The sequence below is a fragment of the Polyodon spathula genome, chromosome 11, assembly GCF_017654505.1.
Source record: "Polyodon spathula isolate WHYD16114869_AA chromosome 11, ASM1765450v1, whole genome shotgun sequence".
NCBI classification, from domain to species: Eukaryota; Metazoa; Chordata; class Actinopteri; order Acipenseriformes; family Polyodontidae; genus Polyodon; species Polyodon spathula.
In genome coordinates, this window is record NC_054544.1 from 5,052,326 (window position 1) to 5,065,443 (window position 13,118).

The 13,118-nt window shown below is 43.1% G+C and overlaps 1 protein-coding gene across 1 annotated transcript; it reads right to left on the reverse strand.

Moving 5' to 3' along the window:
• Window positions 1-2,670: 2,670 nt before the first annotated feature.
• On the reverse strand, window positions 2,671-8,998 carry LOC121323153 (coenzyme Q-binding protein COQ10 homolog B, mitochondrial-like). The gene is made up of 5 exons (XM_041264011.1): window positions 8,782-8,998; window positions 5,743-5,901; window positions 5,134-5,326; window positions 4,032-4,133; window positions 2,671-3,528 (listed from the first exon to the last, which is right to left on the reverse strand). Exons 1-5 carry the CDS (start codon window positions 8,880-8,882, stop codon window positions 3,361-3,363), a joined length of 723 nt encoding a protein of 240 aa, XP_041119945.1. The 5' UTR covers window positions 8,883-8,998; the 3' UTR covers window positions 2,671-3,360.
• Between the last annotated feature and the right edge of the window lie 4,120 nt (window positions 8,999-13,118).

Consider the following 13,118-nt stretch of genomic DNA (forward strand, 5'->3'; position numbering starts at 1 on the left):
AAATCTGGCATCTGGAACCCAAATAAAAAGCTAATATAAACACAAGCGCAACATCCTGGTCTGTACGCACAGGATTCCTGTGCAGTGCAGGCAACTGGTCTTCATAAAAAGCGTGCGCTGTGTAACTGCCTCCGAAATGAAAAACATTTTATTTTGCAACAAAGCTGGAAGCTATCGATCCTTTGAAAAAAGAGTAACGCAGGCATAGCTCTGTCGCGAATATAGGTTGTCAGAAAACACTTTCAGCAATCATGAGGCAAAGAAAGAAAAAAACTTGAGGATCTGATGAACTTTTCATGTGAACGTTTTCATGTCGGATTGATCTGGAGTTTGGGATTCTTGCATGTTGGATTAAGATTTGGTGCACTTTGAAACGATTCATGTCAGATTGATTTTGAATAAAAGTTCAGCTTCAGCTGTTTTTTGCAGTTTTAATTCAACAGTTTGGATAAAGCAAAGGCACAATACTGCATACATGAGACAAACAGGTATGTGTAATTCTGCTTTTAATCAGTGTCTCATTAATTTACTCCAACAGTTTATCCTTCATTTTGATTGTCCTTTCGCTATAACGAACCCCTCGATATAATGAACAAAAGGCTTTGATCCCAACAGGTTCGTTATAGCGAGGGTGTACTGAACATGTGTGACAAAGTGCCCGCCCCTGTGTATATTATCTGTTATATGTTGCGTGTGGTGTGTTAAATGTTGGTGTATGTATGTATAGTCATTGGTACACGGGATATAAACGGGTCTGTGCAACACGAGTGTTTAAAAAATGTATATTTGTATTTAGGCACGAGGATTGCACAGCACTTTACGTGCAGGTAAAAAGTAATAATATGTGAGCACGGGGAATTGCACTTTATTAATTCACGTGCAGTTGTACCGAGACTCCAATTGAATGATTGATTAGCAGTCGAGTCTCGGTACAGCTGCATAAAAGCAGCACGTTTTCACTCACTTGGGGTTGGGTGTTCGGTGAGTGGAGAACTGGAGAGAGGGGAGGAGAATTAGAATTAAATATCAATTGCTATTGCGTGCTGGTGGGACCAGCACGATACTTGTTTATCTGCTCACTGTGTTTGTCTGTATAGTCAGTTTTGTGTATCTATTTTGGTGTAGAGTGCCCTGTCCTGTTTCTGTTTGTTTAACCTGTTTTATTTTTCAATAAACCGGCTCCAGCAGGCGTCACCATCAATTCACCTCATCTGACCTGTCTGTGTATTTCATTCCTTCCTGGTTCTGACGTCACCCACACGGTCGTCTTTGTGACAACATGTTACTGATTTGAAATATATTCTGTAAATCATAGGGGTTTTAATGTGGGTTTGTCTGAATGTGTTAGTGATTCATAATTCACAAATCTCATCAGTCTCAGGTGTCACAGAATTGCATCAGTTGGCTCAGGCTGAACTGGACAAAACCACCATGCTGCCTTTGTGAGGCTTTCCCACACACTGTCATTGTGTTGAATGTACTGTGACTTGCCACCTAGCAGTTAATACAGGATTCATCATTCAAGTGCCTGTGAAACGCTGTTAAGTTGAGCTGATCATTCCACAGCAGACACACCTCACAGGACGAAGCCTTTCTTAGTCTCCCATGGTACCAGGGCCTGTATTTATCAAATGTGTGTACGCTGCTTTTCCACTCCAAAACACACCTCTGAACCCCCACAGAAAGTTGAGTACGAAGGTTCTTAAGCCCCTTTCACACTGGCACGTCTACCTGGGTCGGGACCTGGTTTTGGCTACCAGAGTCACAATCCCGCGCAGTGTGAAACCACGTACCCAGATACCAGTGACCCACCTCAAGATGTGGGTTGACATGCTTTGGCCCGGGTTGAGAAAGACAAAACGCATGACGACGAAATAACAAACAGCGATGCCTGAATGAAGGAACATCTCTGTTTAACCGTATTTTTGTTGCTTGAGACACACCATGAACCGGATTGCAGCAGGGGTGAAGAAACATTTGACCCAACAATTCAATCCAGAAAAGCTTGGATGGAAGCATCAGTAACAAGCTGCTTCCGAGGCATCTGTGACCCAGCTCAGCTCTGCTTTATCAAAAGCAGCGTAAAATCACATACCCGACCCACCTGACCCCACTTTCTGACCAAGGTAGAGCATGCCAGTGTGAAACGGGCTTAGTGTTAGGCAGCAGTACTGCAAGAGACGATCAAACACTTTCTTTTTGTCATGACCTGTAATTTCTGAGTTTCTTACTTGACAACAGTTGCTGAAATAATATAGGGACATTTGATAAAAACAGGACAAAGGGGACTATGAAAACTAAATGTGAGTGGTACTATTTAAACAGACGGTATTAAGATCTACCAGATAAAGTGAATAGACCCCATTTGTTTCTATTCACTGTTGTTTTGAACCCGTTCAACCAATGAAATAATGAAGATTGTGTTTTAATTTAACTTCAGAGTACAAGTGCACAAACTAGTGTCAAATCAACTTTAACAATACAACAGTGAATCACAAATCAATTCCAATAAATATTTATATAACCACTTTGACCTCTGATAAACACAACTTTACACACACACCAGAAATAAAACTTTAAATATTGCACTTGAATTTATCTACTAAAATATATTTCTTTATGTACAGCTAAATTATTTTACATACATTGCAAAAATGTATTTTTGTATACAGTGGCACATAATATTACATACAAAAAAAAAAAAAAAAAAAAAAAAAGTAAAAACAGTGCCCCCCACCACCCGACAAACTAAAACATGCCCTCCATATATGTTTTTTGACAAGTGTACAGATCAGCTTTTCTGCCCTTGAGGATTCATCACAGGTGTCTATATAGCAGCAGATCCAAACAGTGGCGTTCCCTTTGATCACACTCCTTCACAGCCCTCAGCTCAGTCACTGGCTCATCAACTCCAGGACCAGGAGGGGACTGCTAGACTGGAGATGCTGGGTTAAAATCCCACATCCAGCCATTCACTCTGTGTGAGGCGTGCCCCAGTAGTCACAGACTAGATACTAGAGACCCAGGGTTTGAATCAGTGGTTATACTGGGCAAACCCACTAAACCACACACTAGCTTGAGGAGTTCCATGTTTTTTCAGTCTTTTTATTGTCCTGGCAAGAACTGGCAGGGCCATCAAGACGTGACTGGAACCTGCCTCCGTTGAACCCCCTCCCTTGTGGATTAGGACGAGCAGTGGGTAATTACAAGAGCAGGTCAGCAGTTTAGTTTGAGTGTTGTCAATAAGTAGCTGTGGGTCCCCCTGCGATGAGGACCACCTCTGGTCCCCCACCATATCCATTCCATCCACCCTCCTCCCTCCTCCTCCTCCTCCTCCTGCCTCCTCGTCCTCCCCCCTTGTTACGTGTGGTGCACTTCATGAAACATGAACTCCTGCGGGATCCTCGTCTCCGGCCCGTACACCTTTCCAGCGCGCCTCTCGAAGGCCGCCACCATCTGCTTCACCACCTCGTCGAAGAACACTGTCGCCAGCTGGGAGTGCAGCAGCGAGCGGAACTCAAACGAGATCTGAGTGGAGCAGGAGACAAGACAAGCAGCAGACTGTGACAGGAGCCATAGGGTGGATCCATTACAAGTCAATACGCCAACCTGTGCCTCATGTCCGTGTCTCTTACTGTACAACATAACATCTTCTGCAAGTTCGGGCTACATATTCCGTCTGCTCCAACTGTGCAAAGTGATTTATATTACAATAAGGTTATAATGAGAGCCCCCCCCCCCCTTTACACACAACCTTTCATATAGTACAAAAACAAATTTACTCAACTACAATGCTTGTTTCTTTCAACCTTTAGAATTGTCATATGTTTAAAGCACAGAGATGATATCTATACACAAGACTAAAGGTGAATTTTTTTAAATTCCTTAACAGTGACCACTTGGAAGTTTATCAACTCTGCACTATAGGGTCGACCCCAATGATCTGGCGAGCCGTAGCTGTGCTCTGTCCCGGTAGAGCACACAGGGTGCGTGCCAAGAGCAGGGTTTCATGTGGTGTGTGCTGTACTCACAGAGAAGTCGAGTGTGCAGGTTCTGGGGTAGCCTGGGATCCCCGGGCTGAATCTCCACACCGTCTCCAGGTGATTGAACAGCTTCCCGTCCGTGCAGGAAGCCTGCGGAGGAGACAGGAAACACAACGGTCACCGATGGGACGGCTGGAGTTTTACAGCTGGCTTCATAGACTTTACTTTAGTACTGACCCTGGACTGCTCAATTAGGTAAGGCAGTCCAAGTTTACAGCCAATAGGAGTCTGTGAAACTAGCTTATAGTTTTTTAGTTTAATAAACTCAAATACCAGAATGCTTTACAGCCAGTGCATCTCCACACCATTTTAGAAAATTTCACTCTCTCTCACACACGGCCACATTTATCCACTTAAATATTGGAAAATTGTCTGTAAAAGCTAAGTTTTCCTTTAATTGTCATATTCCACACTTTTTCACATTTATTTCAAAAGGAAACAAATTATAAATGATAAATAAAATAAACAATTCAATGGTTAAATATTAGATTATAATATTTTTAATTTTATTTTTTGAGTGACCAATTATTTTTAGTCGCCCCCCCCCCCCCCCCCCCCTCCCCAATTTGGAATGTTCAATTATGTTTTTTTTCTCGTTCTGAGGGCGTGCGAGCGTCCTCCGATCTCACAAGCCTAAAGCCAGAATTACACAGAGCAATCCAGAGCAGAAATGGGCGGGCTACCGATCCCTGAGAAACTAGATCAGCCCTACTTTTCATCCACTCTGAATGTGCATTGTGTCTGGCCAGAAGGGTTCGCTGATGCGCGATGAGAAGCAATCCCTGTCAGTTGTCCCACCCCCCACTCCGGCAGCGTCAGAGCCAATGTGATGCCCCCTTCAGGGTCCCCAGCAAATCGTCCTCTTTGCACAGCCCGTCGCCGCCCAAGTTGTGAGACTCATCCTGTGCTCCCAGCGGCAGCGCTTTAACTGGATGAGCCACTCAGGGACCCGAATAACAAACATTCTACTTAAAGGACTTCCTTTCTAGACTATTACAGGCCTAGTTGATCTGTGTAGGAGTACATGCCTCCATGCCACAAGAGAAAAACAACCGAGAGAAGCCCGAGTCTGGACCAGCGTGCTCCCTACCTTGACCAGGTGCGGGCGCACCAAGGTGACGAGGGAGGTGTACTTCTCCTTCACGGGGGAGAACCCCACCTCTAGGTGTGCCTTGCAGTACCCTGACCGGCGCAACACCACCTCGGACTTCTTACACCACGGCACAAACTGCTTGTAGTCTTCCACTCCCGCCACCACATCATACATCTCCAGCATGGAATACCTGCAGAGACAGCATGCCGTCAGCACCTGGGAATCAAGCCCCTCAGGAGGGTGGCGACTGAGAATCAACACAGGAAAAAACACAGCTTCAAGGAGGTAAACCTCCTGGTGTCAGCCAAGAAATACAGCCATGACCAAAGGTTTTGCATTATCTTTTATCTATCATTGTGTAGTTTCTTTGATTACGAAATGTTGCAAAGAAAGTCTACCGGAAGCCATAACAGTAGTACAGCATTTCATGTTAGATTTCGAGATGTCAAGTTGCCAGTTTTTTTTTTTTATTAAGTATACGGGAAAACTTCAAAGCACTATAGGTTGATGCAACACGTTTGGGCCATAGCTGCAGGACGTTCTGAAGGCCCAAAGGCCATGCATTACAGCAGGGTGCTGAGAGCGGCTGCGAGCGAGGGACCCTACCCTATGATGCGTCTCTCGGAGTACTCTTTCCGCTTGTTGATGAACGGAGCAGTGAGGTTCAGGAAGCTCCTGGCTGGTGTGATAAGGACGGGGTTGCACGTCGACACAGGGAGCTGGATGGGAGCTCTGGTCATCAAGAGACCGCACGAAGACAGGTGCCTACATCAGGGAGGAAATCAATACATAGATAACAGGCAGAGGGAAGGAGACTTCTTTATCTCGCTCAAGGGTGCGGGTGTGTGTGGTTTGTATAGTTAGTAAAACAACTATGGTGGTTTAAATAAATCATCCAGAGCTATTAGACACTCAACAGTGCAAAATGTCAAACTGCGAAAACAAGCTTCATAAATAAAAATGTCTTTGTAATATCTTCAGAAATGTGTGACGATTAAGAGACCCTTCACACTTTATCAATCTGGAGTGCAACACATGACCCAATAAGAAATACTGTAATCGGTTAATTTTGCCACTTAAGATACAGCATAGCATGTAAGTAACACGCATATACCCATCCCAGAAGAGACTATAAATAGCATGGTATCACGACCTACATCATAAAAGCATGGCATAGAACACACTGTCCCACGCCCACAAACTGCGTCAGCACGATCTGCCTTCAACAGATCAGCCAATCAGGTGTCAGCATTACTGTGACCTATATTTCCAGTACAGTTGGAAGAATAGCCAGACATGCTATGGAACAGACTGTGCCTCCTTCCCCAGGAGACGCACATGGAGAATGCCACAGAGATAGCATCCATAACTATCACAACACTCACTGTTAAATACAGAAATACTCAAACTTTCTAGGTTGAATTACAAATGATTCAGGGACCAGGATGTCCTTTGAAGACAGAGACTTCAAAACATTTGTAATGTTAAGTTTTTTTATAATTTCTAAAAGCATTCAAGAGAGAACACTGTGGGGAGCATGCATGAAGATCAACTGAAAAAAAAGGTCAGGAGGCTTTATCGAGTGAACAGCAAGTGAATAAATGACCAGTATGTTTTGTCCCCACCTGATGCCCAATTCAGCTAACATGATAACAGCAGCTGAGGCAACTGGCAGGGATGCTGACAGGGCCTGCAAGCCATGCCAGGAATATTACAACATGCTCCATAACCCTGAGAGGTTCAATAGAAATCACAAGCTTGCCCTTAGGCAGGCCCTGTTCCCAAGAGTAAAAGCAGGAGTCAGGAATGACCAAGGCTTTAAAACAACAAGAAACACATTTATTAGCAGAACCATTACATTTTCTTTCATGGATCATTTCGGGGATCCAAACACCTGCCACACAGGGCATGGCAAAGCCTTGGGTACTGTTACTTTAAACTAGTATACTGAACTGCTGTAAAAGAAAGATGATGGATGTGTGGGATTGGCTTAGTTGCTACTACCCCTGTAAGTCGCACCAGGCCAGAATAGATTCAGGGCATTTTGGTACCTCTATGCTTCCACAGGTTGCAGCAGGAGCTTCTGTCTGTGCCAGAGAGGTGCTTTGTTCTTACAGTCTGTACACACCACAATCAGTATTGTGTGGAAACAGAACACACATTGAAGTAGAGATAGGGAGTGGGCTGTACAAATGGCACTGTGATTTACTGCTTATACTGTATGGTAGAGGTGCAATCAGCAACCGCATTGCGAATCAAATATCAGACAGGGAATATAAAATCAACAGTGATTTGTTGCGTTAACAATTTTAATAAACTGTGTAGACTTCACAAAATAAAACTGAACACACAGGAATATAGAATTAAAATATAATAAATAGATTAAATTCTACTCAAATGCTCTCAAATAGATAGTTTGTCATAAAAACAAATATGAAGAGATTAGCTTTGTGAAAGCATGTGTTTCATGGTAAGCTGGCTCAAGAGGCCCCAACTAGGGTACTGAGGCGATTAATCAATTCATTCACAGCCACTAAATAAAACCGGTGGCCAATTCACGGTTTTCACCCCTACAATACAGCGCAAGTACACAGCCCCTGTACTCCCTGCTGCTTTTCTGGCAGGTTCCCCAGTCCATCTTGTGACTCTGCTCACTGCAGCTGCCCGGCTGTGTTGACACAAAGTGTTTGCCCTGTGCGCGATGCCTTCCTGGGTGTAGACAGTGCCTTCACAAGGAGATATGCAGGGTTAAACTGGGAGCCCGTTTGTGTTGATCAGCTCGGTCTGCATTGTGTAGCAAAAACCAAACCCGAATCTCAATCTTCTTTCCCCCACAACACGGGTTTCCTTAGTAAGCCTTCAGTCGAATCTCGACAACGCGCGAACGTTAATACAATGCAAACTCTACATTTATTTATTTTTTATATAGGGTGACCAATATGCAACTGCACATGAATCTCCATCGCCTCAAACACTCATCGATTTTGACCCCCCTCCCCCTTTGAACAAAGGGCTAGTATAACATGTATCATTATTATTACTACTACTCTATTAGGAGAGTCTACTATTCCTGTGATTAATTTATAAGATGGGTACACCATCGTAAATTGTTTAATTGCAGTGCAGCACAAAGACTTACTGTGAAGCATTCGTAAAATTTAGAGTAAATACACTGAACATTATCGGCAACAATTTTCACTCGGATTCAAACATAAAAGTACGGTCTGTGAACACATTTCCTCTGTATCTAGTATACTGTAACTACCTTATCGGTTAAAAAAAAAACAACTGTGCGAATGTAACTTTATGCGATTCTCAAAGGCGTATCATTGTACTTAACTGTATACTTAAACATCTGCTTCGCTTAAACTGTGGCACTGCGGCTAAAAATGTTGTAATTAACTGCACGGTTTTTCTTGTAAATGTACAATAAACACATCTTGATGCTCAACTGAAACTGCAGAGGTCGCCAATAAAATGAGGTCTCAACAGTCTCTTTGTTATTTTCCGTTTCAAAAAAGTATTTTCTGAGTTGACCTCATGCTTCGAAAGGTCGGGATTTTACCAGTGAGGGGGAGACTCGAGATTTCAGTGGCATTAAAACATATATTGAGTAAAAAGCGGGTATTATCCACAGCGCCCTACCTAACTGCATTCCTGGAGCTCTTCTCGCGGTTGGCAGCGGCCGGTAAATCGCTAACACACTCGGCTATAGCTCTCCTCAGCCCCTGCGCGCTTCTCGCCATCTTCTCAGCACTGAAATGCCAGCTTCCACAAGCAGCTGATACTTTCTCTTCTCTGAGCACGGAAGCTTTTGATTGGTGGAAGGGGGATCGTCTTCGCCCTCTCACTGGTTGCAGGAGACGCCCTTCAGCGGTGCACAGTGTCCAGTTTGCTTGCGGAGGGAAGTGACGAGCCGAGAAGCCTGGCTTGGCTCACCCTCCCCCGGCCCCTGTACCTTCTCTCTCGCCCCCCTAAAGGTTAGGGCTAAATTTGGGGAGCGCGCGTGATTGAGGTATAGCATGCCAACCAACGTCATAATTATAGTACTGTAATATTATACAGTAATCCCTTTAAAAGTGCTCTCTTACTCTTATATAGTAATGTTTCAGGTTTTGGTGTCAAGCTAAATGCTATGCCACCATGTTATTTTGCAGGGGCCAACAAGGAGGTACAGTAATACTACAACTCTGTAATTCTCATGTGTTGCCTCACCCCTCCAAGGATACATTGTACTGTACAGGTTTTTCCCTACTAACCAGGTTTTGCTACACGGCCCGAGTGCTGATTTAAAGGTGCTAGAACCTATTGGAAACTTTGTCAGGACCGTAGGGCTGGACTTCAGAGCTGATTCTACACATTCCCCGCCAGTATAGCCTCATCTGTTTTACAGCATGAAGAGGATTTTAATACAGCAGGTAATGTGGATTGCATCAGCCTCTTATTTTGGAAGTAATCCTGGGATAACCACAGATAGGGTGTTGATACAATCCAGGATGATTCTCCAGCGCTGTGAAATGCCGGCGTCCACAGTAGAGCATAGGTTGATAAACCCTGAGGATTCCTGAATTGGGAGATTTTTTTGTTGTGGTAGTTGTAATCTAGGAAACACCTGTGGCATTGTAGCCCCTATAGAGCCCACTAGACTAGTGCAACAGTATGACTCCATGTACTCCAGGCAGATTGGGACTGTTCAACTCACAGCCCAATGCACAGGGTATGTGCATATAGTAGATATATATGCAGGGCTTTGTATTCCAGGAAGATGAGGCACCATGCCACACATCAATAAAAACAAACATGCCGTACACAGGAACGCTATGTGCTTTCCAGCAGCACAGCGGGTCACAAACAATTGTGACCGCATTGTTTGATGTGAGTCCCCTTCTCTTAACAGACAGTGTGGCTGTTGAGGGTCTGCATGCAGTATAGATACACTGTACTGTACTGTACAAGTGCATCCTGTATTTGCTCCCTTTTTTAAACCCATGCTCTCCCTCTACAGTAAAAAGGGGACCCTTATAAAACTCTACCACTTTAAGTGGTCTCAGTGATTCAGCAGCCTCCTCCCATGCTTTTCCCATGGTTATACTACACATTTACCATAGGGTTCCATGGTTTGCCTTGTTTATGTGCTTTGCATACTTTATTACGCTTTGCCATGCTTCATTAACCTAACTAGCTTCTCACTGGCTACATGCTGGTGGAACAGGAACCCAGGATAATCCAGTCTCCACTGGGCTATTTTAGTTCCAGGGGGTTGTAGTGGGTGACGTCAATATGGCCAGTAAATCATTGGTAAGTTGAGACAAGCCCCTGTGCGTAACGAAAGGCAAATTAAGTGCTGTATGCTGGTGTCTGACATTACAGCTGAAACAGATGCAAGTTGTCCTAAGATTACCTGTGAATTCTGGCAGGTTAAGAGGCACCAAGTGACTCCATGCATTGCAATATGGAAAGATTTCACCTTTCCACTCCCCATTCCAACCTAGTATGACAAACAGTTCAAGGTTATTCATCACTAATACTGTTGTGTCAGATATTGTAGATTTATAATATATATATATATATATATATATATATATATATATATATATATATATATATATATACACACACACACACACACACACACACACACACACACACACACACACACACACAGTACCAGTGAAAAGTTTGAGTACACTTACTGGAAACAATGTTTCCTCGTATACGTTTCTGTAAATACTTGCAAATGAAAACACATGTTACAATATCAAAGTATCAAAGCAATGTTCAAGAAAATTGAAAATTGTCTCTAAATCTTGCATGGACTTGGTAAAGATCAACAACTCTGTCACCAGTAAAGCAACCCCAGACCATGACACTGCCTCCTCCATGCTTGACAGTGGGAACCACACATGCAGAACTCATGCGCTTACCCTCTCTGCGTCTTACAAATACTTGGCGGTCGGACCCAAACATTTCAAATTTTGACTTATCGGACCATAAGACCAACTTCCAGTCCTCAAACGTCCAGTTTCTGTGTTTTTTGGCCCAGACAAGTCTCTTCATCTTATTCTGCACTCTTAACAATGGTTTCTTTGCAGCAATTCTTCCAGTTAGGCCAGCTTCACGCAATCTCCTTTGAACAGTTGATGTTGAAACATCTGTACTTGTAGTAGCATTTAGCTGAGCTTGTATTTCAGGAACAGTTAATCGCTGGTTTCGAAGACTTTTGACTCGAATTAACTTGTTGTCTGATTCTGAGGTCACCCTTGGCCTGCCTGACCTTGTTTAGTCCTCATGAGTGCCAGTTTCTTCAAATCGTTTGATGGTCTTGGCCACAGCAGTTACAGACACTTGCAAAGTTCTTGCGATTTGTCTTAAAGATTGACCTTCATTTCTTAAAGTAATTACAAACAGTCTTTTTTCTTTGCTTAACTGAGCGTATTTTGTCATTTTCTGCTCCCCTACATTCAGGAATGACAAACTTGTGCCAATGTTACCTATATTTATAGTAATCATGGACCCTCACCTGTTAACAATAATTGGTGACAAAAGGTTAATTAGGTAACATGCTAGTTAACTCAGAGAACACTTTAATACTTAGGCCAATGTTCTAACACCATGTTATACACATTTCAGACTTTTAACTGACTTGGGCTTCAAACTGAAATCCCCTTACTTTGGGTGACCATTTCTTTGAAATTGACAAGATTTACATTTTCATTTAAAAATTCATTTTTGAATGCAATTCACTTATGATTTCATTATGATAATGAAATATTAAGTGTTTAAAGACAAGTTTATACTTAAATAATCATGAAAAACTTGGTTTCAAGCAGGTGTACTCAAACATTTGACTGGTACGTTATATATACAGTGGCTTGCAAAAATATTCAGACCCCTGACCAATTCTCTCACATTACCGAATGACAAATGGTACATTGAAATTTCATTCTGTTTGATATTTTATTTTTAAACACTGAAACTCAGAATCAATTATTGTTTTTATTGGATTTTTTTCCACTTATCTACACACCATACTCCACACTATTAAGGGGAAAAAAGTTTTTATTGAGAAAAAAATTATATATTAAAAATATAAAACTGAAAGATCATAATTGGATAAGTCTCCACCCCCCTGAGTTAATACTTGGTGGAAGCACCTTTGGCAGCAATTACAGCTGTGAGTCTGTTAGGATAGGTCTCTGCCAACTTTGCACACCTAGATTTGGCAATATTTGACCATTCTTCTTTACAAAACTGTTCAAGCTCTGTCAAGTTCCTTGGGGAGCGTTGATGGACAGCAATGTTTAAGTCATGCCACAAATTTTCAATTGGATTTAGGTCGGGGCTCTGACTGGGCCACTCAAGGACATTGTACCTTTTTGTTCCTTAGCCACTCCAGTGTAGCTTTGGCTGTGTGCTTTGGGTCGTTGTCATGCTGAAAGGTGAACTTCCGTCCCAGTTTCAGCTTTCTTGCAGAGGGCAGCAGGTTTTCTTCAAGGACTTCTCCGTACTTTGCTCCGTTCATTTTCCTTTCTGTCTTGACAAGTGCCCCAGTCCCTGCCAATGAGAAACATCCCCATAACATGATGCTGTCACCACCATGCTTCACAGTAGGGATTGTGTTCTTTGGGTGATGCGCTGTTTTGGGTTTGCGCCAAACATAACGCTTTGCATTTAGGCCAAAAAGTTCCATTTTAGTTTCGTCAGACCACAAAACTTTTTGCCACATGGCTACAGAATCTCCTGAGTGTTTTTTTGCATACTTCAAATGGGATTCAAGGTGGGCTTTCTTGAGTAATGGCTTCCTTCTTGCCACCCTACCATACAGGCCAGATTTGTGGAGTGCTTGGGATATTGTTGTCACATGCACACTTTGACCAGTCTTGGCCATAAAAGCCTGTAGCTCTTGTAAAGTTGCCATTGGCCTCTTGGTAGCCTCTCTGATCAGTCTCCTTCTTGCTTGGTCATCCAGTTTGGAGGGACGG